The 27813-nt window shown below is 31.0% G+C and overlaps 1 protein-coding gene across 2 annotated transcripts in view; it reads right to left on the bottom strand.

Moving 5' to 3' along the window:
- The window catches only part of Traf4 (TNF receptor associated factor 4), an 82102-nt gene that overhangs the window by 46048 nt on the left and 8241 nt on the right, over positions 1-27813 (bottom strand). Inside the window, exons 1-2 of one of the 2 annotated variants that reach the window (XM_088183034.1) lie at positions 3076-3462; positions 2957-3008 (exon numbers count right to left, since the gene is read on the bottom strand). In XM_088183034.1, the coding sequence (XP_088039160.1) occupies positions 2957-3008; positions 3076-3116 (93 nt within the window). In that variant the 5' untranslated portion in view covers positions 3117-3462. Of the gene's footprint in view, positions 1-2956; positions 3009-3075; positions 3463-27813 lie in introns of those variants that run through there. The other variant, XM_088183035.1, reaches the window with a different exon arrangement.

Below are 27813 nucleotides of genomic sequence, written 5' to 3' on the forward strand. Positions count from 1 at the left end.
CAAATCGAACGTTGAAGGGGGTGCGTAGGCGTGTAAAAAGCGCCGCAATTACACCATCTCAAAACAGCCCGAGGTTGGTTTTCCAAAATTTCGTAACTCTCCTATTTAATTTACGAATCGCACAATTAGATTGGATAACATTCGCCGTGAACTGCTGCTACATAGCTCGTAGCTACCGATGCATCTGCCATCGATATGACCGGTAATTTGATAGCCCAACCGACAGCTGCTATACGAGTGCATTCATCATTTTTTTCTCTTCCTACGCGTAGAATAATCACAAAACCATCTGTACACACACTTACACTCTCCGAAAGATCATCAGTTTGTGTTTAGAGATTTACAAAGTGGCTCGAGTGTTAACAATTACTTCAGAGGCGTGCCGCTGCGTGACTCAATTAATTAATTAATTGCCTAAAAAAATTATGGCATATTATATTAGTCCCCCTCCCATATTTAAAGCGGTTCTATTTTTAGTACCCGATCGGGGAAAATATGCAAATGAGCTTTTAAAAACCGTCCGATGTACAATGAGTAATAAAAAATGTTATTTTATGGAGGCTAATCGTGTGAAATTAAAATTATTCGAATTAATTTTGGCCGACGATGTTATCTCTATGTTGCGAGCAGCCATCTTATATGACACATCACTATTTATTACAATTGTACAGTGTGGTTCAAACGTTAAATACTATGTTACTTTATAATAGCGAAAAAATCATATTTTATATAAAAAGATAGATAATATTTATGATGATTAATAATACAATTTTGGTAATCTCTCTTATACTTCATTTTTTAGATTTGTATAAGCATTTCTGAAGATTCATTGTATTTGGTCTAGTAATCAGACAACTTTTTATGACGATGAGTACACGAGGATTTCATTTAAATTTGAAGATGGCACTTCACATGAGTTCACAGATCCTGAGAGATAAATTTAAGAAAAATATAAATGGTCAAAGTCATCCGTGACCAAATAGAGCTCGATATTTTCTGTAAAAAAAGCGATGTTTATCAGTAAAATATCCCAATTTTACGGGCGACTGCTAACTATTTTTTAAGAATCGGTATTTAATAGAAATAATAGCTTATAAGCCAAACATCAATTAATTTCACATAAGCAAGTAACTGCTCCTTCAATTAAAATATCAGTTTGTAATTTTTTTTTAAATTGAATATGTTCTCAAAACAGTTTTTAAATTACAATTAAAGTTTAGCTGCATTGTAAATAAATATATAATAAGTTTTTCTATTGAATTATATTTTAATTTATATCTCTCCTTATAGTTATCACACATTACGGCTTCCAATACTGGTATATAACATACCGGAATCTCGATATATCCGGACAATATTTTAAAACCAGTGTAGAAAGAAAAAATATATATTTCGGTAAATATGATACGGTTTTAACTGTTATGTTTATGTGCTTTGTGTCTTATTTTCACATATATAATATAAATAAGTATTGTTTTTTTATATTGATTGTATTGATTGCTTGTATTTACTAATCAATTTATTTGTTAGTATTCTTCTTACAAATAAACTCTTATCAGAAAAGAATGAACGGATTAGAGACATAAATTTAGTTCTAAGTATTCTAAGCACTAAATTTTATTCTATTCTAAAATAAATATATTTTTCTAAGGAATTATACGTGCAGAGAAGAGGAATTAATTGAACAATTATGGGTTCTGCTACACATCTACGTTTTTGAAAACAGATGTTTCTCTCTGATGGGTATTTTTAAAACACGTATTATCATCACAAACTTCAATAATATGCTGGTGTGAGAGGCTGTACCATGCATAACCAGTGATACATTCTAAGAACAACTAGATTATAGACGCATATAAAATATATACTGGTGATAATTGTGAAAGTAAGCTAAATAAGAGTACCCACCATATTTTTTATCTGTAATATGTAGAAGCTAATTTATTACCCTAAATAACGAACTATCTGCACTGCTAAAATATCAGTTGGAATTTCATAAAGAAATATACTTAAGCTTAAAATTCTTCATTTTATATTAAACGATATTCCTATCAAAAAAATATTGCTTACGATACCGTCATATTAACTAATTCATACGATTTCAAAACAATTAAAAACTTATTTTTTATTATTGGACATTTTTTATCGAAAATAAATATATCTAGTATATTTATGGTTTAATTTCAAAAAGCTTGATCAACCTTAGTAATGGTAATTTTTCTCATTTCTCCATGTTTTTCATTTACGTCATTCCGCATGAGGAAGAAATAACTGCGGTTAGAATTTAATACATTAAAATTATAAATATAATATGTATACATGTAGAAAAATACAATTAGCACACTTAAAATATTTATTTTTAAATTTTAAAAGAACATTTTGCGAAATGAGAAATTGATATTCATATATAAATAAATTTCTCGAGAATTCTTGAGAAATTTAATTATATAAAAAAATATATGCAATGTACCATATGTATTTATATTTTAGCAGTAAATATAATACATATCTTTGTATATGGAAAATCTTTTTTCAAACATTTTCTAAACGATCAATATTCAAGTTAATTTGAATGTGTACAATAAAGTAAATTTTTAAAAAGAAAAAATATTTTTTAGCGCGCATGTGAAATTTGTTTTTTTGTGACATGTCCCGTTTTTAAAAGGAGATCATTAATTGAAATTATGTATTAAAACAAATTAGACAAAAAATAAGCGAGATGTTATGGAAACCATATTATTTGCAAATTGTATGCAACCTTTATTTATACCTCTCATAAGTGAAAAGGGTAATGTTATAAAGAGGCAAACTACAAATTTAAATACACTTCTATATTCGAAGGCATTGCTGCCATTGCGGCCTTGAGACCGATATTGCACAAAAAAAGCGCGTTATAAATTTTAAAAGCTGGTGTCGATTAATACCAGTAAATGTAATAAATTGTATAATGACTCACCTTAGCGTAATCTATCGGCGATGCGTTCACAGGACATGTGAAGAGCCCCTCGCTGTAAAAAAATATATTATTTAATTTACATTAATTTTAAATGAATTAATTGACTACTAACGATGTACCTATTAACTTTGAACAACAGTCCGACGGGCATTATTGCCATTGAGTATTATTTGAATTCCCTTAAAACAATAGCCGAATCAACGGGTCACAATTAAGGTGTTATGGGTAAATGGTAAAAAAATGAAAAACGAAAGCGAGGCGCCGGTTGTCAGTCAGGTGGCTGACGTCGCCGGAGGTGCGATGATTAATGCGAGGGCCGCGGCCGCCGGAGGAGGACTGCGGTGCCTCGCCGGATGTGCACCGATCGTCGTCTGCGGCGGCGGTGTACCTCTGCGACAATCGGTGTTCGCCGTTCGCCAATCGCCACACTCGCGTTATGCACATTTGCGCGAAAAGTCAAACGCGGCAGGTCGTCGACCTACTTATCGTCGCGCAGATAGATGCACAGATTTGGTCCCAAGGCCAACATTTGCGTCCTTGCACTCTTAATTGATCGAAACACCGTTATTAACGACCAAAACAGGGGTTTCATTATTATAATAACGGTTTTTGCCTATTTATGACATTACTATTTCTCTTATATTGCTATTGACCCTTTTAAAGTATTAACACTAAGATATATAATATTATAATGATACCAGCGTTTCTTATAATCTGCAAAACATTTGTAGAATACAATATTAGGAATAATCTTCAGTTCACTAGGCGATTTTTCTTAGTCGTAAAACGTCCTTTTATTGATTAAGAAATATTCACAGAGGGAGGGGTATAAATGGCAAATAACGTGACCGTGTCGTTTATGGCCAAACATTCATGAATGTGTAGTAAAGTGTGGGCCGATACGTTATCGTGGTGCAAAATCCAAAAGTTGATTTCCATAATTTAGATTATTTTATTTAGATTTCTTTACCCAAACGCCATGAAACTGCAAGATAATACTCCTTGTACGACCAGGTGGTAAGAATTCGTAGTCGACTATATCGATGATATCTAAGAAAATAATTCATAGAGCAAATTTGACGTGTTTTTTTTGGCGCTTCCATTGAAACGATTTGTTTCTACGTCACAACCATATACTAATGGTAAATCACATATTATGACATGTTTGGGAAATTCTCGGGCGATAACGACTTTAATTATATTAAATATATGAAAAAATGTTTCATATTACCGACACACTAACGTGTACTTAAATTCGTTTAGATTTTTGAACTATATAACGTCAATAAGATTGTCATTAGAATTTATTTTATGTAATTTCGATCAACGGTATAACGTTGTTTTGCTTTCAAATGGTTAAATAAAAGTCGTTATAATATCTAATATACAAGTGATGTTCAAAATTTCTACATTAGATGTCAAACATAACGATTTTTAAAAATAATTTTAATTCTGCTCCTCCCCCCCCCCGGATTTCTACGCCTCGCTTGAAAATGTGAGAACCGGATGGGGTACAAATTTGCGTAATAATGAACTAAAAGTTTTTATCTTATTTTTTACGCGTTCCATTCATTGGGATATCTAAATTACAATACATATCAGTTAGATATGAATAATACAATAGGGTGTTAAGTTATGTTAAAAATCAATAAGAAATAATTTATCATAAAAAATAATAATATGCATTATCATGATTCAATGGTCGTGAGAAACGAAATCTCTTACGTATTAAGTCATAAAGTCTAAATAACGCAGTATGTAAAATCTCAGACTGATAACCCGGATGCTTCGAGTTCAAGCCACGGCAGCAGACTCGAATTTTTATTTACAAAAATGCGCTAAATTTAAAAACCGGCCTCAGCTGCAAATTTCCGTCTATTGATTTTAAATTATATCACATATAATAATTTATAATTAATTATATAGATGTCACCGATTCCCAGAAATTTAATCTGGTGGTTATTATTTACTTGTAGCTATCTATTATATCTGATTGACTTACCCAGTTGGTACAGATTTTTTCCGTTGTAACGCATTAGGCTAACGCCTGTAAGGTTACATGGAAAGTTTAAAAAAATGAGCATTGGCGGAGCTTAGAATACCTTCTATAAAATAAGGGATAAGCGCTCGGTGCAGACCGTACGTGACAATAAGCTATACGGAAGATTTCAACTGAAAGGTGCTATTATATATTGTATTGATATACTTTGTGTCAATAATTTTAAGGAATTTGTATCCCTAAATGCATTACTTTCTAAACCTGGTCAAAAGACAAATGTCAACCGTTCCAACCTGTTTAAAACAATGCAACCGTCAGACGAAATACCAATCTTATTATTAGAAAACGGACAGGGAAACAATTACACCCAGTTCCTCGCAATTGGCTTTTGCACCAAAAAGTAAGCGACACAAAATATCTTCCCAGTTTGGCTATATGCATAAGAGCAAATACACTGTAATTAAAGGAAATTTTCATTTTTTTATTACTTTCGGTATTCACCTTTCAAAAACCTTGACGAGAAAATATAAAAATCTCCGAGGTGACCGAGCTTTTTTAACTCCCACCAGCTTTTGTAAACGAGAAAAAATGTCCGAGATAGCCTTTTTTTAGCTTCCGTAAACGAACAAAAATACTCGATTATTTTTTAATGTAGTCCTTTGATATTATCAAAATCTTAAAATTAGCGGTTCTCGAAAAATTCCGATATTCTACAAATTTTCAACCCGACCCCCGGGCTTCAAAAATCCTCGAAAACAGCACCCATTAACTGTAATACTCGATCGGTCCAACTTGGATCCAATGAGTATATAAAAACAAAAACTCCCAACACAAATGCCAGGACATCTATTACAACATTAAAACTTTTGTGGGGGGTTTTCAGAATAATATTTTTGAGCGTTTTAAAAAAATATTTGTGTTCAATATTGACATTAAAAACACATCAAATTTACCACGAAAATAACCATGATGTTTGTATCTCGTAAAATCGAAGATTCGAAAGCGTACGCACGAATGGTCCTAATCAAATAAACTTTCCGACCATGCCCGACGCAAATTGCATAAAAATGCATTATTATTGCTCCACGACCTATCGCTGTAAATTATCGAAACTGGCAACCCCGAACCGCGCGATCTACGAAAACGTCAAACAAATTATTGTTCGCAAATTTTGCGTATTGGCCCGACAGCGTGGGTGATAATCTGGCGTCGTAAATATATCAAAATACTGTCGCGTTTGATTCACACCGATTTGACAAGAAGACCGCTGTCGTATATCACGCAAGAATATTTACAACATGAAATTATGTTTAAAAATGCCATTAAATTTTAAATGTTGCCATAATAAAAAATCGTATACATACATACATGTGTTAATTTAATTCCCCCTCTTTTGAAACGTAAATTATTTACTTTTGGATGTGGAACGATAAATTTAAATTATTTACAATACAATGTTGATATTTGAATCACGTCCTTATAAGAATGCGTTTGGAAAAAATATGGTCGTCGATTTTTTAGTCTTTTTTTGGTAAGCGAGAGTAGTCGTTTTGAATGCGAATCACCTCGCGGTATGCTGTTGCGCTCGTCAAAATTCACGTTGTGCGCAACGTTGATTTTCAAGAAAATGTTTAAACTGTCGAAGTCGCAGCGCAGCAGCGTGAAAGCAAGTTATATTACAGTATGTGCCTCGAGGCTAAGTGCAATATCAGCTCGAACGTGCATTGTTTTGATTGAATAATATTGCACTTTACGGCTGTTTCGAAACTGGTAAGAAAAGCAAGAAGCACATGAATTGAGTCGCCAGCGGAATTTTGCCTCCCTTCCTCATTATTAATATTATTGACCAGCTCGATAGACCAGTGGTAACTGATTCATGCAAGACTTGAGCTCGAATACCATATAGTGTTTTCCATAGTGAAATTAGTGATTATTATATAATAATAATTCCGATCGATCATCATAGATTTGATTTTATAAGATTTTACTAATGACGCGAATGAATATCGTGATGAATAATTAAAATAAAATCGATTTATGTCGTGCATAGTGTAATGATAGTTTATATTTAATAAAATAAAAGTCACTGATTTACTGAATTTAATTTTAGTCTGGTGTTTCACTACTTACTTAGTTGTTTTTTTATTGTGTTTACACCGCTGTAACGTATTGAACCGACACTTTCTGTATTACGACGGAATATTTACAATAAAAACATAAATGAAGAATTATTGATGATATAAGTTAGACAAGGCTAAATTTAAACGCTTAGAATTTTTTGTTGAATTTCCATTAAAAATAAACTTTTTCAAAACATCACTCAATATATAGTAAGATTTACATGTAATTTTCTTCCGAGAAATTTATTTTTATTTAAGTAATATATTAAACAATCGCTACAGTTGTATCGGATAAAAATCCAACCTCTATTTTCTTACCTGGTATTAAATATTATATATAATCAAACTACTTAAAAAAACTCTTATTTTTAACAATTGATATTATATTCCATTAAAATGATATATTCAGCCGCTGAAGCATACATTTTTTTATTTATTTCTGACTATTTTAACTAACTGACTAAGTCACTGCGCAGTCATTCTGTGCTCGAAATAATTTGATGCCACATTTATTTTTGATTAATTTTTAAACATACTCTGATAATCAACAAAGTAAAAACTGTATTCTACATTTTTTGTTGATTGTTTGCAACATTTCGTTTAGTCTCATACATAAATAAAGAAACCAACCTATGATAGAGAATTATAAGCCGATGTCAATTTTATCACTAAAGTATTCGTAATCATACTCTGTAAGTATGCTTCAAACCATAGTGAAGGATACTTGATTGATCAAGAGCATGGTTTTCGTGTTTCGAGATCAGTAGCAACGAATCTGCTTTGTTTTTTCCAATTTTGTGACAAAAATCTCTATATAGACAATCAACAGATGACATATACACTGATTTTGAAAAGGTTTTTGATAAAATTTGTCATGCTATATTTAAAAAAACTGGTTAAGTTAGGGGATTTTCCATAACATGATTAAATTTTTCAATCAAATATTTCGAAGTCAAATAAAATAATCAGAATTTAAATTAACTTTGGGTCAGAATAAAAATCAATTCTTGCTCAGAATTTTATGAACAGTCATAATTATATTATTCAGGGTCAGAATACATATCAAACGGTTAGAATATAAATATAGGATGATTAGAATTAAAATATTGGACTATCAATTAAAAAAAATATTTTATTAGAAATATCTCTAGAATAGGTGCAAGTGAGCGGCAGCAAGCGAGCGTTGGTCACAAAAGGGAGCACCCTATAAATAACTTTTAATGCATCTGCAACGAATCTATTTATTGTAAGTAGAAGCGGGAATAACGACAGAGCGGCGGCGTAGAGTACGCTTGGCTTGTGTTGAAATCTGACAATGCTGTGATCCCAATCAAACAAGTTGACGCTAAAACATATTGATAATAATAATGATAGTGAACTGCCGATATGCGAATGACAGATCGACCAGTTGTACTAATCTTCAGCGTTACTGCAATAACAACACTATTGATAACTGAAAAAAAGGTCAAAGAAAAAAATCTGAGCTACCTGTAAATAAGGGAATATAAATATTATCAATTTTTATTTTCCACAAAATTTCTACCAGGTATGCCGGAATATGATTCTCTAGTCGCGTCAACGAGTGTACTTGAGAAAGCACTTATTTAAATTGCTATTAGAGAATATTCACAATCTGGAATTTATGAAAAAGTGCCAACGCTAAAGTATTTTTCTTAATAAATATTGTAAATCATTATATTCTAAGTACATATAATAAATTGTTGAAAAGTTTACAAGAGAAATGAATTGGGCACTCCTGAAATACGCCGTTCTCACGGCTCCGAGCACGTACTCGCAGGCGGAAGGAAAAAGAAGCACACGACTGGCAGAAGAAGCACGCTCCGGAGCAGGTCCTCACCGGATGTTGATGATGACGTTGAACGGCGAAGCTCTTCCACATCCTGTCCAGAGCGCTACATACCTGCGAAGCCTTATTCGCCATCATCGTGAAATACAAATGTATATTAGCCGACGCGGCTATAATCTATAATGAACGATGCCGTATTTGGAGAAGGTGTCGGCTGCGAAGGATGCTAAATAAATAATTGAGCGAAGCACAAAGGACTATTAGCGGATGAGTGAATGATTGGACTCCGGCTTGGGTCGTGTTTTGTTTTCAATTTGAAATAAACTATATTATCAATGAAAATTCGCAATTGAAATTTCAAGGACAATACTTATAAAAAACATTATTTAAGTAGGCACCAATATGGTTATTCTAATTACAACAATAATATCAAGATGAGGGATGAAGAAAGAAATACGAGTTATCGAATTTTATTCTTAAATTCCCTTAGTGCAAGTAAATTACCACAGTATTAACAAGTGAAGTCACTGTCAGCAAGTATATTTTTATAAGGAACATACTACACAAGTTTGATGTAACTGAATATCTTGAATTTTGCTATACCTAAAGAGGAATGATGGCACATAACAAAAATTGATTAAAAACCATGACGTATACATACATATTTTGCCACTCTTAGATATTTTGGTTATCGACTATTCCAGGTATGTAATCACATATTTATAATCATTGTAAAATGTCGTCTATTAGATAACATCCAAGAAACTACACATATGTATATTGCGAGTCGTCACTCGGAACGGAACGATCTAGGCGATTTTTTTCTTCTGCAATAATGGTTTTAATTTATTTTGCTGTAACCAAGCTTCTTCAGATAAATAACCGACTGCGTCACCATCATTGTCACGCGATCGTCGTAGAAGATAGTATCCCCAAATATCAATAAATAAAAAAATACGTTTTATTAGCATTTATTTGATCGACATTAACCTCAATTTTCATACGTAAAAAATATACGTTACATGTTCACGTTTAAAACATACCTAGTTCAGTCAAATCTAACGTATATGTGCATTAAATCGAAAGCAATGATAATGTTTATGTATTATAAAAGAAAAAACTCACTTTTCGGCCTCGGAGCTCGTCGCCGGGAATTCAAAATTTGAAGATTTCATTACGATAGTTTATGATTGTTTATCTAGTTTAATTAATGTATTCTTCGAATTCTCAACACATTATGTATACATTTCATTTTCATAGTTTTAACACACTTACTTAATTTGCAATCTGATTCATATTGATATTCAGTCAAATGACGTATTTATGAAAATTATTGTCGCGTAGCAAAATTTTATTATTAAATAATAATTATTTAAAACTGTTGTCACGGTACTGTCGGCCATCTTGTTTTATATTTGAATGCTTATTTTTCATTGGTCAAAACAACAGAACGAAACAAATTCAATTTTTATTTTATTATTATTTAATTAATATATAATTAAATATATTTCCTTTGTTTACGTGTATACACCGTTCATACAAAGCGATTCGATTTACAATATTATTAGTATTTATTGCAGTATTTATTATTTATTTTATGATTAAACGTCCATTATAATAAAAATATTATGTAACTATCACATGAATTTCTTATCAAAATCATTAAATTCGCATTCCATTAACGTTTACGTCATTCGGTCAACCGTTTCGGACATCCTCATCGAACGAGTCTCGCGACTTTGCAATGGCGTAATCGTATCTGTGTGTAGCTATATCTACAAAACGATCGATTATTCAAAGCGTTCAACTCTACTTTTCGTGACATTCTCCACGAGTGATCGACTATCTAAGCTCGATTGTTAGAATTTTTTCGAACATCTCCCGCTACTATATAGACTGACGGTTACTCTAATTTGTGGGAAGGTATGCCTGGAATGCATCCGCCTATTGTCCCGTGGGATGTTTTCCCGCGACTCGTATGTCGGCAACGGAAGACGTGTGTCAAACCATTAATCGAACCAAGTCTCACTCGAGGGAGATTACGCACATAAATAATGTTAAACGTTTTATTGACGCTCGTAAGTAATTGCTCTTACAGTTCGATGTGATATTGTGTGCCAAACGTGACCTATATAAAAACATAAATTAATTTATTATATCGTATAATATAAAGGTTTCACTCTTAGTGCGTTGATGTCGTTTCAAAAGACATCAACGCGCGGCGATTACTCAAACTCGACGTTTTTTTTCGCATTCGTTGATTTCATTGATTTATAAGTTTTTCTAAAATGTTTATTAAATTTAAATTATTTAGTATAGTTATTATACAAGGACAGTGGCTCGCCCGACTGGAAAACCTCAACCTACACGTTCGAGTATCCGGTCTAGAGGTCACTCTGTCGTGAAATATACAACAGTTGAAAGACCCGAGCCGCGAACGAGAACCCAATAAAACTAATTTATGTACGATTTTTTACGATTACGATGATACTTTTATTCATGTACTTGATATACGATATGTATGACAAAATCATGTAAAATCGATCACTAGTCTAAAAGGTCAATAACTCAAATTAAAATAAAGTCATGTGAATTCGTTTTTATTTTATTTTATTATAAATATACATATGTTAATCGGTCATTAAATATAAATAATATGAATTTATATATCCGCTGCTCCAAAACATAAGATAATACTTAAATATATGTAGTATATTTTACTATTTTAGTATTAAAATAAATTAGATAAATCCGTTTTGCAGACACAGTTATCAAATACTTATTAGGCATCGTTTAATTACAATTAAAAAGTGTCATTACATTTTTGAAATTATAAACATATTTAATATATATTCTACTATCTTTCATAGTAGTATATCGTTTCATTAACAATTGACAATAAAATATGTTTTCTATACTTCGCTCGCGATATTGCGACAAAATATGAACTTATCCTTCCAGTCACTTTCTATCACATTAAATAACAATTATTGTAATCTATTGTACTATAAAAAAATCACAAATAGCTAGGAAGTAATTGTATTTAAAAATTACTTTTTTATTCGATTTTAGATTTTAATTAATTAGCACGATATTCTTCTGTAAAATTAGAAAAAGCTAGGAAACTATAATCTATGATGATCGCTCTTGTATATAATTATATATTAAGCACTAAGTCCGATCATTCAGACACGATATATTTAAAAATATCAGGTCTTTTATGTATTAACCATCACTTATTATACTATTGATTAATTTAATTATTGTTTATTATTTAATTTAATTATTATGTGCTGATCTTTGTTAGGTATTAATCATCGACATATACTAATGATCTTCTCGCCTTCAAATAAGCTAGTCAGAATAATTTCCTCATTAATATATAATATGTGTCAACGACTTTTAACTTCATATTTATGATTAATACAACGTCTTTTATAGCATAATAAGCAATAATAACTAACCATAAAGTTGTTTTTTACTGTGTAAATCTAAATAGTTTCAGAGAAATTAATAACTAAAGTTAATATATATTTTTATAGTCTAAAAGGCATAGGAAACAATATAATAAATATTATGTTTAAAAAGATTTAATTGTTTTAAAATAATAAAAATACTACCCAACTTAAAAACTATATATATAGCAATAATAATTTTTATATATTAGTTTGTTTCACATAAAATGTCTGATTTTTACTTTTTCGATAATTTACTGTGATTTAAACAAAGCGTTCGTAATAAATAACTACATTTTTTTATGTTTAAATTCAGAATTGCTATTTTTACGTGCTTAAACTAAAACACAATACAACACAAAGGGATTTGGTGAGGGTATTGGTAGTCAGAGAATTGTAAGACGTTCAATTTATACTGACATTACTTAATAAAGATTGAGAAACATCGTTAAAGACAAATATATTTTAGGAAATTCGCAGCAGATTTATGTGTTTCTCCTGCAAGTGTTTAACTATATCCGAATGACATAGAAAATGTGAATAAGTGGACAAATGAGTGCCGCATGAACTGACTAAAAGGCAAAAACAGCAACGTTTCGAAATCTATTTTTTGTTAGATACAATAGAGAACTATTTTTAAAGAGAAACATCACTTGTGACGATAAATGGATTCTCTACGATAACCAAAAGAAAATTAGGATGATGATTAGGTAGCAAAGAAGCTCTTAAACCGAGTTATTCATCCATTTTTTCCGAAGCCAGGTGAGACTTTAAACATAATCATATTGTAGAGGAGAAATTAAAACCATGCATATAAAATCAAACATAAAATACCTGATATATTAATCCATGATAATGTGAGACTTTATACATCACTTATTACTGTTTATAGGATTAGTAATTTTGCCTCATTCTCCATATTATTCTGACATTTTGATATAGATTATTACATTTTAATATACTTATAAATAGTAAATTTAATAATTATAATGTTATTACGGAAGCCTATAAAATTGAAAAAAAACTACAATTTTGTCGCAATTTTCTATTACTCTAACCGGCCGGCAGATTTATTTTTGCACTGGTGATCTAAAAATTTGCTCTGACTTATCAGAGCTTTAATAAATTACGCATGGGAATCGGCAGAATATAAAACGATATAGAGCCAATTTTATTTTTAGATTATTCAAAAGTATTTTTTTTATTTTGTTTTAGTAAAGTAGCAACAGTTGTTATTGACAATTGTCTCACGATTATTATTGATTAACGACGGGGCTTTAAATTTTCTGTTAAAACAATTGGAAAATATTAATTGGGCAATTGAAGAGAATTATATAATCGAAGAAACCAGACTTTGTGTCATTAATTAAATATTTGCATAATCCAAAATCTTTCACCAGTCAAAAAAATATGCCTTTTATAAACAGAAATAAATAGATTTCTCATAAACATTTTGTTTAATTTTTTATGCGCTTCGTGGCATAGTAAAGCTTGTAGATATCTGCTTTAAGCAAACAACAAGTATTGATACAATACTAGATCGAATAAACCTATTTCCACATAAATTTGTCGCACAGGAAAAGCCCTTTACAGTCAATGTTTACACCGACGCAGAGTTGCCTAACGATATCTACCTAATTGTTATGAATGTAATGTCGAACACCGGATCCGGCTGACAGGCAAATCGAAGGTCTGACTCCGACTCTAACTGGGCTTTCAACTTACTCGGTTACAAAACCTGAGATAGCCTGAGAAGCGAACGCTGATTGTGAGTTATACATACGGTTTTCTCTCAATCGAGCACTTTTTTCCGCGCAATATTGCCTGTAACGAATCACCGCCAACATAAACATTGCTAATCACTAGGCAGTGGACAATTAAAAGAGCTCGATACACTTGTAAGGAAATGACAAACGATCGTCTCAGGTTTTAATTTGCTCAAATTACAAACCAACGACGGACGCTCGTCACGTGTGTTTGATTTGATAACGCCTTCGTGGGTGTTTGGATGTTCTATGGGAAAATGGTAAAGCTAGATCGTAAAATATTATAATACATTGCGGTTGTAAAATACGCGTAAATAAGACAATAAAGAAACAGCCCTTTTATGATCATTATATGATATTTATTGCTTTATTTGAATTAAATAGTAACTGGTATTTTTTTTATTTAATCGTTTTGTATGTTTTTGTGTGTATTAAACTCAAGCTCTTCTTTTAATTTAAAGGCTCACGGGTATATCAAGATGATACTGGATGTAATTTAAGATGTTGCTCGACGACCAACGTATGTATCGTATAATCTGCTACCAATTATTAATGGATTATAGCAGCGAGTAAAAGACACCTTCGATTTACAGTTGAGTAGTTAAATATAATACCTGAATACTTAGTTAACTACTTTATTATAGTAGAAAATATTTTCGTAATTATACGATATGTTCCTTTTTAATTTCAGTGTTTTATATTATATATTGAAAAATATTATAGGAATGCATTTTCTCAAAGGAAAAAGTATTTTTAGTAATAAAGCTTTATATCTACTATAAGATTACTTTTATATACTGTTCAAAACAGTATTATCATATTGTTCTTATTATATATTGTCATTTAAACACTTTTTGACTGATTTTATTAAAACATGTCTGTATTTTAGATAATAGTTCATAAAATAATAATATTATATTTTTGCAAAAAAACATATAATATCTGATGTTGATTCTCTGTTACATACAATAGAAGATTATTTCATAATTTATGTAACACTTATACGTCATTAATTTTGTTATTAAAATAATTTATAAAATTATAATTAAATATTACCACTTAAAATGGGCTTTAATTAATGTACTTTAATGGTTTAATAAATTCTAAAGTAGCAGCAATGAGCTTTGCGAATTTTTGATTAAACTTGCTCACCATAACGATGCGTGAAACGATGGCTTTTCCCCGAGATCGTTATTATAATATAATATAAGAGCGTACCTATTTATAGCTTTACAGTTATATAGGTGTCGTCGGGGAGCTTTAGGTCCCGCATATGATCAGTGCGTTTAAGAAATATGTTGGCCATTTAAAAGCTTTCCGAAATAGAAAGAACCGTATATTGCCGTTTTACGCAATAATTCTTAAGCTAATAGTTTTCATATGCTCATTAAAGGCGACTTTTTTACACGTCCTAGAATAGGGTGAATGTAACGTAGCATATGGATGCTTTAAAATCTAGTTGTTTTTATTATATCATACATGTAGTTGCATTATATTAAACTTAATAAATTATGCTAGATTACAATAATAAGGGTGTAATAATAAAATATGTACATATACATATATGTAAATGGCTTCCATTGGCCGATTAACTAACCTTATAGAAAACATAATAAATTGTGTGGTTTATTTTAAATCATTGTAAGCAATTAACCCTTTCACCGCAACTGATATTTTTTGCATGCCATGGGGGAGCACCTATTTAAGCTATAGGTTATTAAAATATTATTTCAATAAATTTAACTGTTTTTCAATTTAGTTATTTTTTTACTTTTTCAAATGTCAAAACAGTTTTAATGCAACTAAAACTTCATTTACTTTATATTATATGCACCAGCTCTGTATATGTAGTAATAAACTTAATTAGACGATTTTTATCTTCTTTCAAGTGCAAATAACGCGAGTGCATTCTCTGTGCCCATTGTGTTGCCTGCAATTTTCCATGTGCCGTTCATCACATCCGATAATTCAGCATTATTCTCCTCATTCCATTTTTCCTTGCTCGCTTGCTTGAGGTCTCAACTTTTAATTGCGCTAATGGACGAAGGTGCTTTGAACCCTGGACAACCCGGACGAGGTCGGTTGCACACATTGCATGCACATCAATTATCCAATGTAAAGTGTCCCTTTTACGAGCTGTGCGCTTTTACATTAACATAATTCCTCGGGCACGAATCAATTAGAGCGCAGGCACTAAATACTCTCACTCGCCGAAAAATGTGGAAGAACTAAATAAAACTATTATGGATATTCTTCGACAGCAAAAAGGCGGAATGAGAAATAATGTGATGAGACAATACAGCGGATGATGCAACGTGCATCTGTTGCGAATCGTTGCACAATATGTTCGTATAGATCTGTGATTAATAAAGGAAACAATAAAAAATGTATAATATATACGGCGCATGAACTATTATTTATTATGAGGAGGAAGTGGAAAATGAATAAAAATAGGAGAAGATCAAAGCGGAGATTGCACAATCGATTGTGTGTGCATACACGTTTTTAGGTAACCTTGAAGATATTTAGGTTCGTTTATTGTGAAAAAGAAAAACAATAAATTTTTAATTGCAAAATATGCAAGATTACTAAACTAAGCTGAGAAAAACATAGTTTTTTGTATGGAATATTTCAGTGGTTTTTTAAGCATAATATTTACCATGTTACAAGTATTATGGTAAATTTACCAAAGTAACATGACTGGCATTAGTTTACTACATTACATTGATTAACAATGTACACTTACGTTAAAAAATAAACTAAAAGCTAATATAACCAACGATAAGATATGTACAAATGTAAATGTATTAATCAGAACAACTCATAACGTATTCGAAAACAGCAAAACTTTTAATAATACTTTTAATGTACTTAATAATCAAAATTAATCATAAAAATGCAAGTAAGAAAATATAAAAATATTTAAGAATATTTTGGCAAAGAAAAAATATTGACATTCTAAAGAAAAAATATTGACATTCTATAAAACAAAACAGTAAATTTAGGTGTTCGATCTGAATTTTCAAGTCGAATACCTAAGTAAGAAGCAAAGAAATAACGAAAAATCAATAACAACACCAGCTAAACGTTTTTTATAGATTGTATTATCGGTAATTTGACAACTGGATTTAATGCAGAAAAATAAATAAATAATACATTCAGTTTCATGTGAATATTATTAAAAAAAAATCAAGAAAAAACAGTCACGAATCTATCCCGAAAATATTTTTTAAAACATGTAATTTCAGTAAAATCATATCGAAATACATTTTCACTAGTAGCTATATATTTTTAGCGGTGAAAATATAAATTATTTGACAAGTGCTAGTAAAATTATATGATTTAAGCTTTTCTATATGTAGTAGTATATATAATACATATATTTATATCCGATATATAAATGTTACAGTGAACGTGTATTTTTTGGTAAAGTTATATTTTCACTAGTAAAGTCTAAATTCAATTTCACCAGTAGATATATAGTTCTACTAAAATATAATTTAACTGATAGGCGCTAATATTCTGCTCTAAAATATCTATGAAACTTAATTTGACAGTTGCGAAACGTCCATTTGCTGTTCTAACCCTAGCCTAACCTAACCTAAATACAAATTAAGCCAACTCTCTCAGGGGGAAATAAGCTGAAGAATAAGTACAGACAGACATCGCATCTCACATATTGCTCCATAGTTAGTCTGCATTTCGATATTACACTATGATTTAAAAACATGATAGCTATCCTTACCGATATTACTATGGACTTATATTGTAAGGAGGCTGATCAAAGTATATTCAAAGCAAATTTTGGTCCATAGGAGAGCGCAAAATCACTTCTCAAAAGGCAAAAATTCCGTCAAAAGCAATAAAATCGTGGCGGTTAGATATTTTTAATAATTAAATTATTTTGCATAAAATATGATTTTAGGAAATAAGTCGCAACGGTGGCTAATTTTTATATTTATTTGTAGCATAGATAGGATTAACTCGTACCTATTATTATTTATTCAAGAAATTATATTACGATTTTAAAAAATATATAAAATGTCATTTTTGTCATGAGGCCCGGAATCATTGTTTTTTCAGGGATTTCTATTTCGGAGGCTCTGTGTATATACAACTTGGTTAAAAACATTTATTTCAGTTTAAGTATATATGTTTTAATTTATAATATTATTTTTGAAAAAAAAATTAGTTATCATTAATCGTGATACTTAAAAACATACTTTATTAGGTTGCACACAAAATTACAGGTATTATATAAATACACGTTAAGAATTTCATTTTAAGCATGCAAGGGAGACGAGATTTCATTATTTTTACGGCAGCTGTAGATCTTTTCAATCGATTTTTAACAAAGCATACCATTTCATGTTTGTTTAAGTCATGTACGATATTATATATACAAACACCTAAGAAATTACAAGAATTCACATATTCTTACAATTATGCAAAAGTATTTTTGTCGGACGTAATGCGTATTATTACATAAGCAACGATATACATGCGAATTACCTCTTTCTTTCGTTCTTTTTGTATCGCATCTTATCGTGTGTAATATTCGTATCATAACAAAAGGGTTATTATTTTATTATTTTCCATTTCCACGTCGATGGAAAAAAAACGAACATAATTACAACAAAACAGAGAGAGAGAGAGAGAGGAACGCAACAAAGAGCTGGCTATAAACGGTACATGCATTTTTTCCCTTATTCGTGAAGAATCGTAAAGAGCAATTTATAATACACAACAACGGCTCATGAATTGATGTATTGTAATGCATATTGCCGTTCGTGTTTGTTAGAAGAAAGGATATTTTTTGTATGAGAAAACTTATAAAATTTAACAAGTACTATTCAGGGCTATGAAAGTCAAAGCATTTTTATTTTCAGGGTCCAAAAAAATACATGAGCGAATTAGAAACTTTATCATTGAGATTATAAGTTTATGGAATTACTAATTGTTAAGTTGTAATCAAACTTTTTACACATGTTTTTACACCCCTGGATTTACACTGCGAGCACAATGCGATGCAAGTTGTGCATAGCATCTGTTCCTTCCGGCGTCCTTGACGAATCCTTCCCTCGCGAAACATTGCCTGGGATATCAGAATGACTTAATAATCGTTCTCAAGTGGTTCTAAAACTTTGAACGTGTCTGTGTGTCCTATCCGGCGAGCATCTGCCAGTCGGCTGGCGTGTGTCGCATTCCTTTCCGCCAGGTGAGTCCGCCAATGGCTTTTTTGTAAATTATTCCGTGACTCCTTATTTATTCACCTGAGACGGGCGCACCTTACGGAGCGTCGGAAACGAATTCTTATTAAGCCAAAACACCCTACCTTAACCCTTTGGCCAATGATCTGCTCTTAATTAAGAACGGACAAAAGAAAGCGTTGGTTGAAAAACACAAATCAAAGGCGGCCAGCGCTTAAATAGGAAGTATGGGTCAATTCTTGAAAGGTGTTTTGAGGCCTTTGTTTGGTTTCATTGAAATACAATATAGCATTTTTTGTTGAATGAAACAAAATGAGAATTATACATTTAGATAATTACAATTGTTATATTAAGATTTTATTGAAAATAATCTACACGAGAAGATTGAACAATTATGTCAAATTAAGATTATTTTTAAGGCTTAGTTTTTACTGGTTGATGTATGTTTTTATAAGATATATATTTTAAAATAATATGTGTGAAACATATGTTGCTGGATTTTTGAGATGTTTCATAAAATCACATGGTGTAAAATCTGATCTTGTAGATGTGCTATTTTTTCGTGATCTATCATATTGAAATCATGTGTTGAAGTTATTATTTATGTTACAGTGAAGTATTTCATTAGTATACATTTAATTTCAGTAACTCAGCTTATTAAAATGTACCGAACAATTGATTTACAACTTTACTGCTCAGTATCAAACTAAGTTTTAAACTTGTTTCAAAATGAAAGTTCTAAAACTTACTACAGTTTTTAAACTAAATTTAAAAGTCTAAGAAAACTATAGTTTTGTATTTTTTATTTTTTATTTGGTCATATTGGGTTTGGTTAATTCGTTTATGCCTGCACTACACTCTCTGGAAGTTGTCCGAACCGAAGTTACAACTGAAGTCGGCCGAGACCTATGACTTCTTCGAGTAAGCGACCACACTGTCGCAAATTTCATATGTCGTCCGGACGGCGGCTTCTGTCACGTATCAAAAAATGTGCCAAATAATCGCAATTTTTAAATTGTCATATTATTAAAATTACGCTACTAATAATTATAAAAGTTGGTGTGGGCACTCACCAATGCAATATCAGTGAAAATTGTAAATATTCAATTTACACAAAATCTTTGTCGGCTTTTGCAAAATGCCATAAGGCATAAAAATGATACTTCAGAATACGAACACCACATCTGTGACTATCCTAGAATTTGTCGCTATCGCTAAATAAGAATTCGTTATGGTGTGATATTTATTTAAACCAATCTAGGAAAATACATAAGAATATTTGAAATGATTTTTTTAACAAAATCAAGTACCACTAATTTTTTTTTAATTATTTAATTTTATATGCATAAAAATATAATAACGATATCTGTTAGAAGAATATACTATAAAAAATATAATCAATCCCTTTTGGTGCCTTAAAATAATCAAAAATGTCAGTAAGAGTCTGTTGAAGTCCCCGATAAGCATATGGTATTATAACTTGACCACGTGACCACGATGCAGCGCTCGACATGCGTGTTAACCATAGGACGCCTACGCGCATACTGAAATTGAACCGAGTTACTCGTTTTATCTCAGTTTGCGAAAAACCATATCATTAGCTCTCTCATTCTCGTCACTTAACACGCGAGAGAGCGAAAGGGGAAGTATCTCACCGCTCGCGCTCGAAAGAGCAGCTCCGACTTCGGTCCGTTTGCCGACAATATTCGGAAGCGCTCGAAGCTGGCCAAGTCAACTGAATTACCCCCTCTTTACCTCCCGTTCTCGGTAACCTCGGACAACTTCCGAGAGATTTTAGAGCGGGCATAACCGAACTCGACTAAGGTAACACACAACCTTGGTCAACTTCCAGAGTGTAATGGAGGCATTAGGTTAGATTTGGGTTTGAACAGAAAACGGACGTTTCAAAACTGTCAAATAGAGTTTCATTCATTTTAGAGAAGCAATAATTTCACTAGCGTTTATTAGCAGGTCCGCTGAGACTGAACCCGGGCCCTGGGAAAACAATGATTCCGGGCCTCATGAGAAAAATGCCATTTTATATATTTTTTATCATCGTAATATAATTTCTTGAATAAATAATAATAGGTACGAGTTACCCCTTTCTATGCTACAAATTTTACTGATATATTCGATATTCGAATATTTAAACAGTTATTTGAATAGTTTTTACACAAATATTTTTACTATGATATTTTTTAATATCTTTTAAAAGATGATCATAATTTTATTAAAAACTCATCTAGTTTTAACATTTAATTTATCGACTTCTAAATTGAAATTTGAAATACAAAATATGATATCTTGTAAAAACCAAAATTCAGTTTGTCTTAATCAGGGGTCTTCAACCTTCCGCAGCCTATGGAACCCTTCTAGTTTATAATAGGAAACTTCGAGGAACCCTAAACTTAGATAACAACTTAAAACAGTGTTTCCTATAATTTGATTATCTACTAAAGTCATCTAAACATTATTTTACTTATTACGAACAATCGTCGTGGTAGACCACCTCCGTAAAAAAATGTAACCGCAGATCATTATTTGAGAAACATTGGTAAGAAAGTGAAAAGAAAAATACGAAATAAAACTTATTATTCTATAGTGAGTAGTGATTCACTACTCACTACTAAATTATAAGTATTTTTACTTCAAACTTCAAGAAAAAGCAAATCTTTTTATAACTCATAAATTGAGAAATTTATAATATAATGAAATATATTACTTTTACATATCTATAAATAGCAAAATTATACTCGACCATATTTTTCCAAATACATGAATAATCAAACATATTTATTAACAAAATTTGCATTGTTTTAACTAATTGTAAAAAAGAATACATACCAAATATCAAAGGGAATGTTTTTATGACGCTTTGGAAAGAGCCAAATCATTTAGGTGTCTGTGGAAAACGAAGATTTGCAAAAGAAAATTTATTTTGAAGAGCAACTAAATTTATTAATAATAAAAACATACGAATTAAGGGATTACATTTAAACTTATGTCCACTAAAAATATTAGAATATCTCGGTTGTAAATGATTTTATAACTAAAAAACGTACTCAAAAATTTTAATATGCGTATAGAATATTTAATTGTGTATATTCAGTTTATTAATACGTAAATATGTTTAATTTCTATATTATAAAAATCAGAAACATTTAGAATTAATTTAATCTCGAATATTGTACGTATTTTATAAATTTAAAATACATGTGTATAAATACTCTAATCTTTTCAGCATCTTCAACTGATACAAAATTACAATATTTGTAGCAATTTACACAAAGCGAATATTTACCAAAAGTCTACAATAATTTTATTTCTAACTACATAAAAAGCTATTGAAATACAAATGAAACCAATTGGACCCAAAAACTAGTAATTTACATTCTGCTTTAGTTTCATGGTAATAGTTAGGTTAAATAAAATCCATTAATTAATACAAAGTTTGTACTACTTACGTTGTTATTTTGATATTAACCCTTGACATGTTTTTCTTCAATTTGCTTAATAGCAATATAATAATAAATTCTCAACAAATGAATCGCACCATAAATTTCACATAATTAAACGTTGGGGCCAATTTGTGGCCATGATTTAATTATATCGATTGGTTAGGGCTAGGGGAAAGTTCGAAAATATCGATTGGGGTGAATATGCCCGTATACATACACATAAAAGGCATTCCACGAATTGTGATTGCGGCACAAAGATTTCTACCATCAGGCGTGTGTTTCGATTTTAATTTTAATTTTAATGTTGCCGCAGACTTCGCAGCAGCTGCAGAAACAGCTGCCCCTGAAAGACCTCCAGTGGTGTAGTGAGATTTACTTTGACCCACTTAAAGATACATATAAACAGAATAACTGACAAAATTAATCTAATAAACTATTTAAAAATACATTTTAGAAACAATTAAAAGTTCACAAAATAAAATATCATACAATTAAAATAAATAAATATTATATATAAATAAAAGTTTTACATCATTTAGATAGCAAAAATTGGCATATCCATCTTTTGCTATCTTAATTATTGCATTTATTTATAGAATTCTATAAAAAAGAAATAAAAAAGTACATTTGTTATGTCATTATTATATGTATAAGGATAATTAAATCACCTTGAAATGTCAATGGCGTCGTTAGTAAGACACAAATGTTCGTAGAGTTTGAAATAATTTGCATTTCTAAAGTCAAGTAAATGCCACTTACTCCCCTGTTCAGCGGTGCGGGACAGGTGGCACGCGTTCCGCACGTGTCTACTCACGGCGCGTGCTTCTGAACTCTTCGAACATTCTTTATCTCGCTCTAACGAGTCAGATTTTGCCTTTTTTCTGGTCTAAAAATGTCGATATCGCAGCTGAGAATGCCCTCAAAGTGTTTAAGTGAAATATTTTAGTCTCTGCTAATTTTTCAAAGGATTACTAATCCGTTGAAAAATTAACTTAGGCGACTTACTACGTAAACTTTATATGGAATGCATGAGAAAGATTTTCTATTTTCAAGTGTCTAAAATCATAGATTGAGATTATGTAACTCTGACAACTTTTAGTTTAGCTTTGCCATTGCGTAAAGATGCAGTAAATCCAACTGACAGGAAAGAATCGAAGGTGCATTTGGTAAATGCATTGATATCAATTTTGTGTTTCAATATAAAACTCAATCAAATGACAGATACAAACTAAAAAATATTATGCAAATCAATAGTTTAGAAACAAAGTGGAATTACTTCCAATACAATTATTGCCTCCCATAGAAAAACTGCTCCAAAATACTTGTCTCAAAAAAACATGGAAAAATATTGAGGATATTTTTATTTTAAATAATTTATTTTTAATTTTTATTACCAATCCTATCATCATGACTTGACAGGTTGCCCCAATGCGTCATAATACATACAAACAAGTTTTATTTAACATTTCATAAACAATACATAAATCAAACATATACTCATATAATTATATGTAGGTGTAAATACGTATCCATATCCACACTCTTTTAAAGATTCAAACGAAATGGTAAATTATAGATAAAATAAATAATTATAGCGCACAAGAGAAACGTTCTCAGGCGCTGACATCCTGGCCGCAACGGCCTAGCATATAGGACGCGATCGCGACTCCCTAGGGTCGTGGTACGCAAATTATTTTTATTTCTGACCCCTCCATATTGTTTAAAATCTTCGTAACCATGTATAGACGTTTTATAATTGTCAACGAAGTTGAAGTAAAATTATTTGCTGGACTTGCGCTTATTCTTCTAGTTAGAGGTCTGAGTAAAACACCCAATATCACGAAACAATGGTGTAAGTAAACATATTTTTTAATGTAAAATACCAAATTAAAAACTTTAATTATACGAATTCAATGTGAGGTATATTTGAATCTGTATTGGAAATCAGTAAGTTATTTCCTGGAAATATTACACGTGACTGAGAGAGTACTCGATATGTTTCGCGTCGCTTGGCACTCCATCTGGCGGCTTTTAGAGCTGTCGCCTATTCGCCCCTATTGCCGTCAGATAAATGAATATAACTTTCGATAATTTTATTTTATTTCGCTATTTTACTGGTACTTAATTATATTTAAATAACAGCTTTATATTATTTATCAAATAAATATGTTTAAATTTTGCGACCCCAAAAATGTTTCTTCCGACCCCTGAGAGGATTAAACTCGCAGCTGAAAATCGCCGAACATTTTTTTAATGATAAACTTTTAAAATATCTATATATTCTATAAAATGAGCAATCTTTTTTAGAAAAAAAAACACATAAATAACTTATAAGTTTTGCAAAGTAGTCGTTTAAAAGTTTACAATATTTGAGAAGCTCTTATTATGGACGAGTGTATATGCACCATAGATGAGATCTAAATAAAAAAATCTATTTCGGAACATGAAATAGAATCGGTGAATGAGTTGAAAGCTTAGAATAATTTTATGTGATTTTGTAGATGTAAAAATAAATTATTATCAGTAAGCAGATTGGTTTCAATACAAGTAAATAAATAAAATTTCAATATAAATAAGCTAGATAGAACAAGCTTATAATTAGTGACTAGTACATAAAAAAAATTGAGCCCTAGTTTTTTTCAAATATCAGATCGGAATTAATGATTATTAAATCGATTACCACAGATTAGGTTTTGTATTTTTATAGTAATTTCATGGATGAATATCGTAATTAATAATTAAAATATAATATAGGTCATGCATAGTAATAATAGTTTTTAATTATATTAAGTAGCTAATTTACAGACTGATTTCAGTCTGGTGTTTTATTAATTACTTAGTGGGTGTTGATTGTATCGCATTGTGCACCTATAAGGTTACAACAGTAGACAATTTTAATAATAATATTATTTACTATGGATTTAAATCTATATAAACAAATCATGACTAAAATTATGAAATGAAAGCTAATCCCTTTTATATTTTCTTCAGATAAGGAAATAATAACTTATTTCAGATAAGCTATGGATGTTTTTGTTTATGTGACATAATCTTATTGAAGAATTATTTTCACTATAAATGCACTAGCAACCTCGATTTTAATTAATGAGATTAGGAAAAGTTATGTAGCAAAACCTAATTTGTGATGATAGATTAGAATTTTAATTATATTAAAATCACGAATTCCATTTTCTCTGACATGTTAGAAATTGAATAACATTAAACTAGACACCCCGAAGTTTATACCACAAAAGTATTGTAGTTATCTAAGAATTTCTGAAAAATAAAATAGGTTAATGGTTTCTTTCTACACTGCATCTGTTTTATTATGTTATGTAGATGCCTATTAAAAATACGCTTATACATAGATACATTTTAGATATGTGAAACAGATGAAACACGATTAACGTGGGAAAAAAGCATAGATAAATATTTAAGGTCGACCTCAGAGAGGTTTCTTTACTTTACTTTACTTTTCAATGCAGATGGATGATGATGATGATGTGTGTGCGAAACGAAAGCGACGCATTCGCAGCGTGAAAGTGTACTGAATCTGGTTTTATGCAAATTTCTTACACCATAGATATGAATTTGTATCATCACGCTCGTTTTCGCGAAAATCATTCAACGGCTCTGATTTTTACACGCTGTTTAGATCGCTATCGAATTATATGAATCGGTGTGAAATTCGATTTCGTCGATTCGCCGAACGAGAGGCGTGAGAAATCAAAACTCGGCATGTCCAATTATACGTTTTTAGTACAATAGATCACTATATTATATTAATTTTTGATACATCATTCACTCTCTAAACTAGATTTTTAGTTTGAATTGTTTAAATCTTACTTAACTACTGGAAAACATAACACAAAATATTTTTTAAATCCCTGAAGTGTTAATATAATATTATAGTAACCAAAATAAAGCAACGATCATCAAATGTGTTTAGTGTGTCGTTATTAATCGACTATTGGACTGATGCCTTTTCATTTCACTCTCTTTGTACTCAAATTACGTAATTACTGGCCGTAATTATCCTCGTTGATATGTTTTTACTCATGTGATTGATCGATCGTCGCCTCGAAGCCAAGTCATCAAGAAGACGGTCCTCTTTCTAGTGGTGCTTCTATTTTCATTTTCACGCGTCAGCCTTCATTTAACTTGAAAAATGACCCCCGCGATCAAGGCGGCATATCTGGTAGTAATAACTTACAGGTGCCTTGTAATTGATGATGTTTTAGAAAACATAAATCCGTGCCCTTAATTGGGCCTTGGGGACATCTGAAGCGGAACTGTTTCGCCAAGTGTCGTAAGAGACATGGGGGTGAACTAATCGCTTTCAGATATTGTCACACGTGAACCATTCCAAAAATGTGTGTCTCTTCTGGGAGGGCAAAGATTTAGAGTACAACTGGGTTTTATTTAGAAGTTTGCAATTTTATACCATTAATTAATAAAAAATCTAATTTAAATTTAAATTTATATTTTCACTAGAAAATTTACTACTGTTTTTAATTTTTATCTTAAAATAAAAATGTCATTTTAAAGCGACATTTTGGTATATATTTAAGTAACATGTTAAATTATTAATTTTCTTTAAATTGGGTAATTGAAGTAAAGATGAGTTCAAAGCGAGCAGCATATATTGCTCGTGAACTAAGCAATTTTTTTAGTGAAAGTATTGTTAAAGATGTACAGTGCAATGATGGCTATGTGGGCGCCGATTTAGTTGGCTAAGCTGGAGCTACGCGGTACCCTGGCAACACAGATTGAAGAAGTATTGAAGCGACAAAAGATCGTTTGCTGGTCAATATATATACAACCGAACAATAAATCTTCTACAGCTACTAACATGTGTCTAATTGCAAACCCGCCTGGCTTTAAAAAATATACTGGGGACCAGAGCCATGAAGATGAAGAAGCTCGTGGGCGTTGATTAGAAAACACGTTAGTTGAAAGAGAACCACGCACAACAATTCAAGAAGTTACACATATGTTATGTATAAGTAATTCAACAGCTATAGAGCATTTAAAACAGGTTG

Source organism: Plectrocnemia conspersa, unplaced genomic scaffold, assembly GCF_051122295.1.
Source record: "Plectrocnemia conspersa isolate PC_06_02 unplaced genomic scaffold, ASM5112229v1 ptg000003l, whole genome shotgun sequence".
Classification (NCBI taxonomy): Eukaryota; Metazoa; Arthropoda; class Insecta; order Trichoptera; family Polycentropodidae; genus Plectrocnemia; species Plectrocnemia conspersa.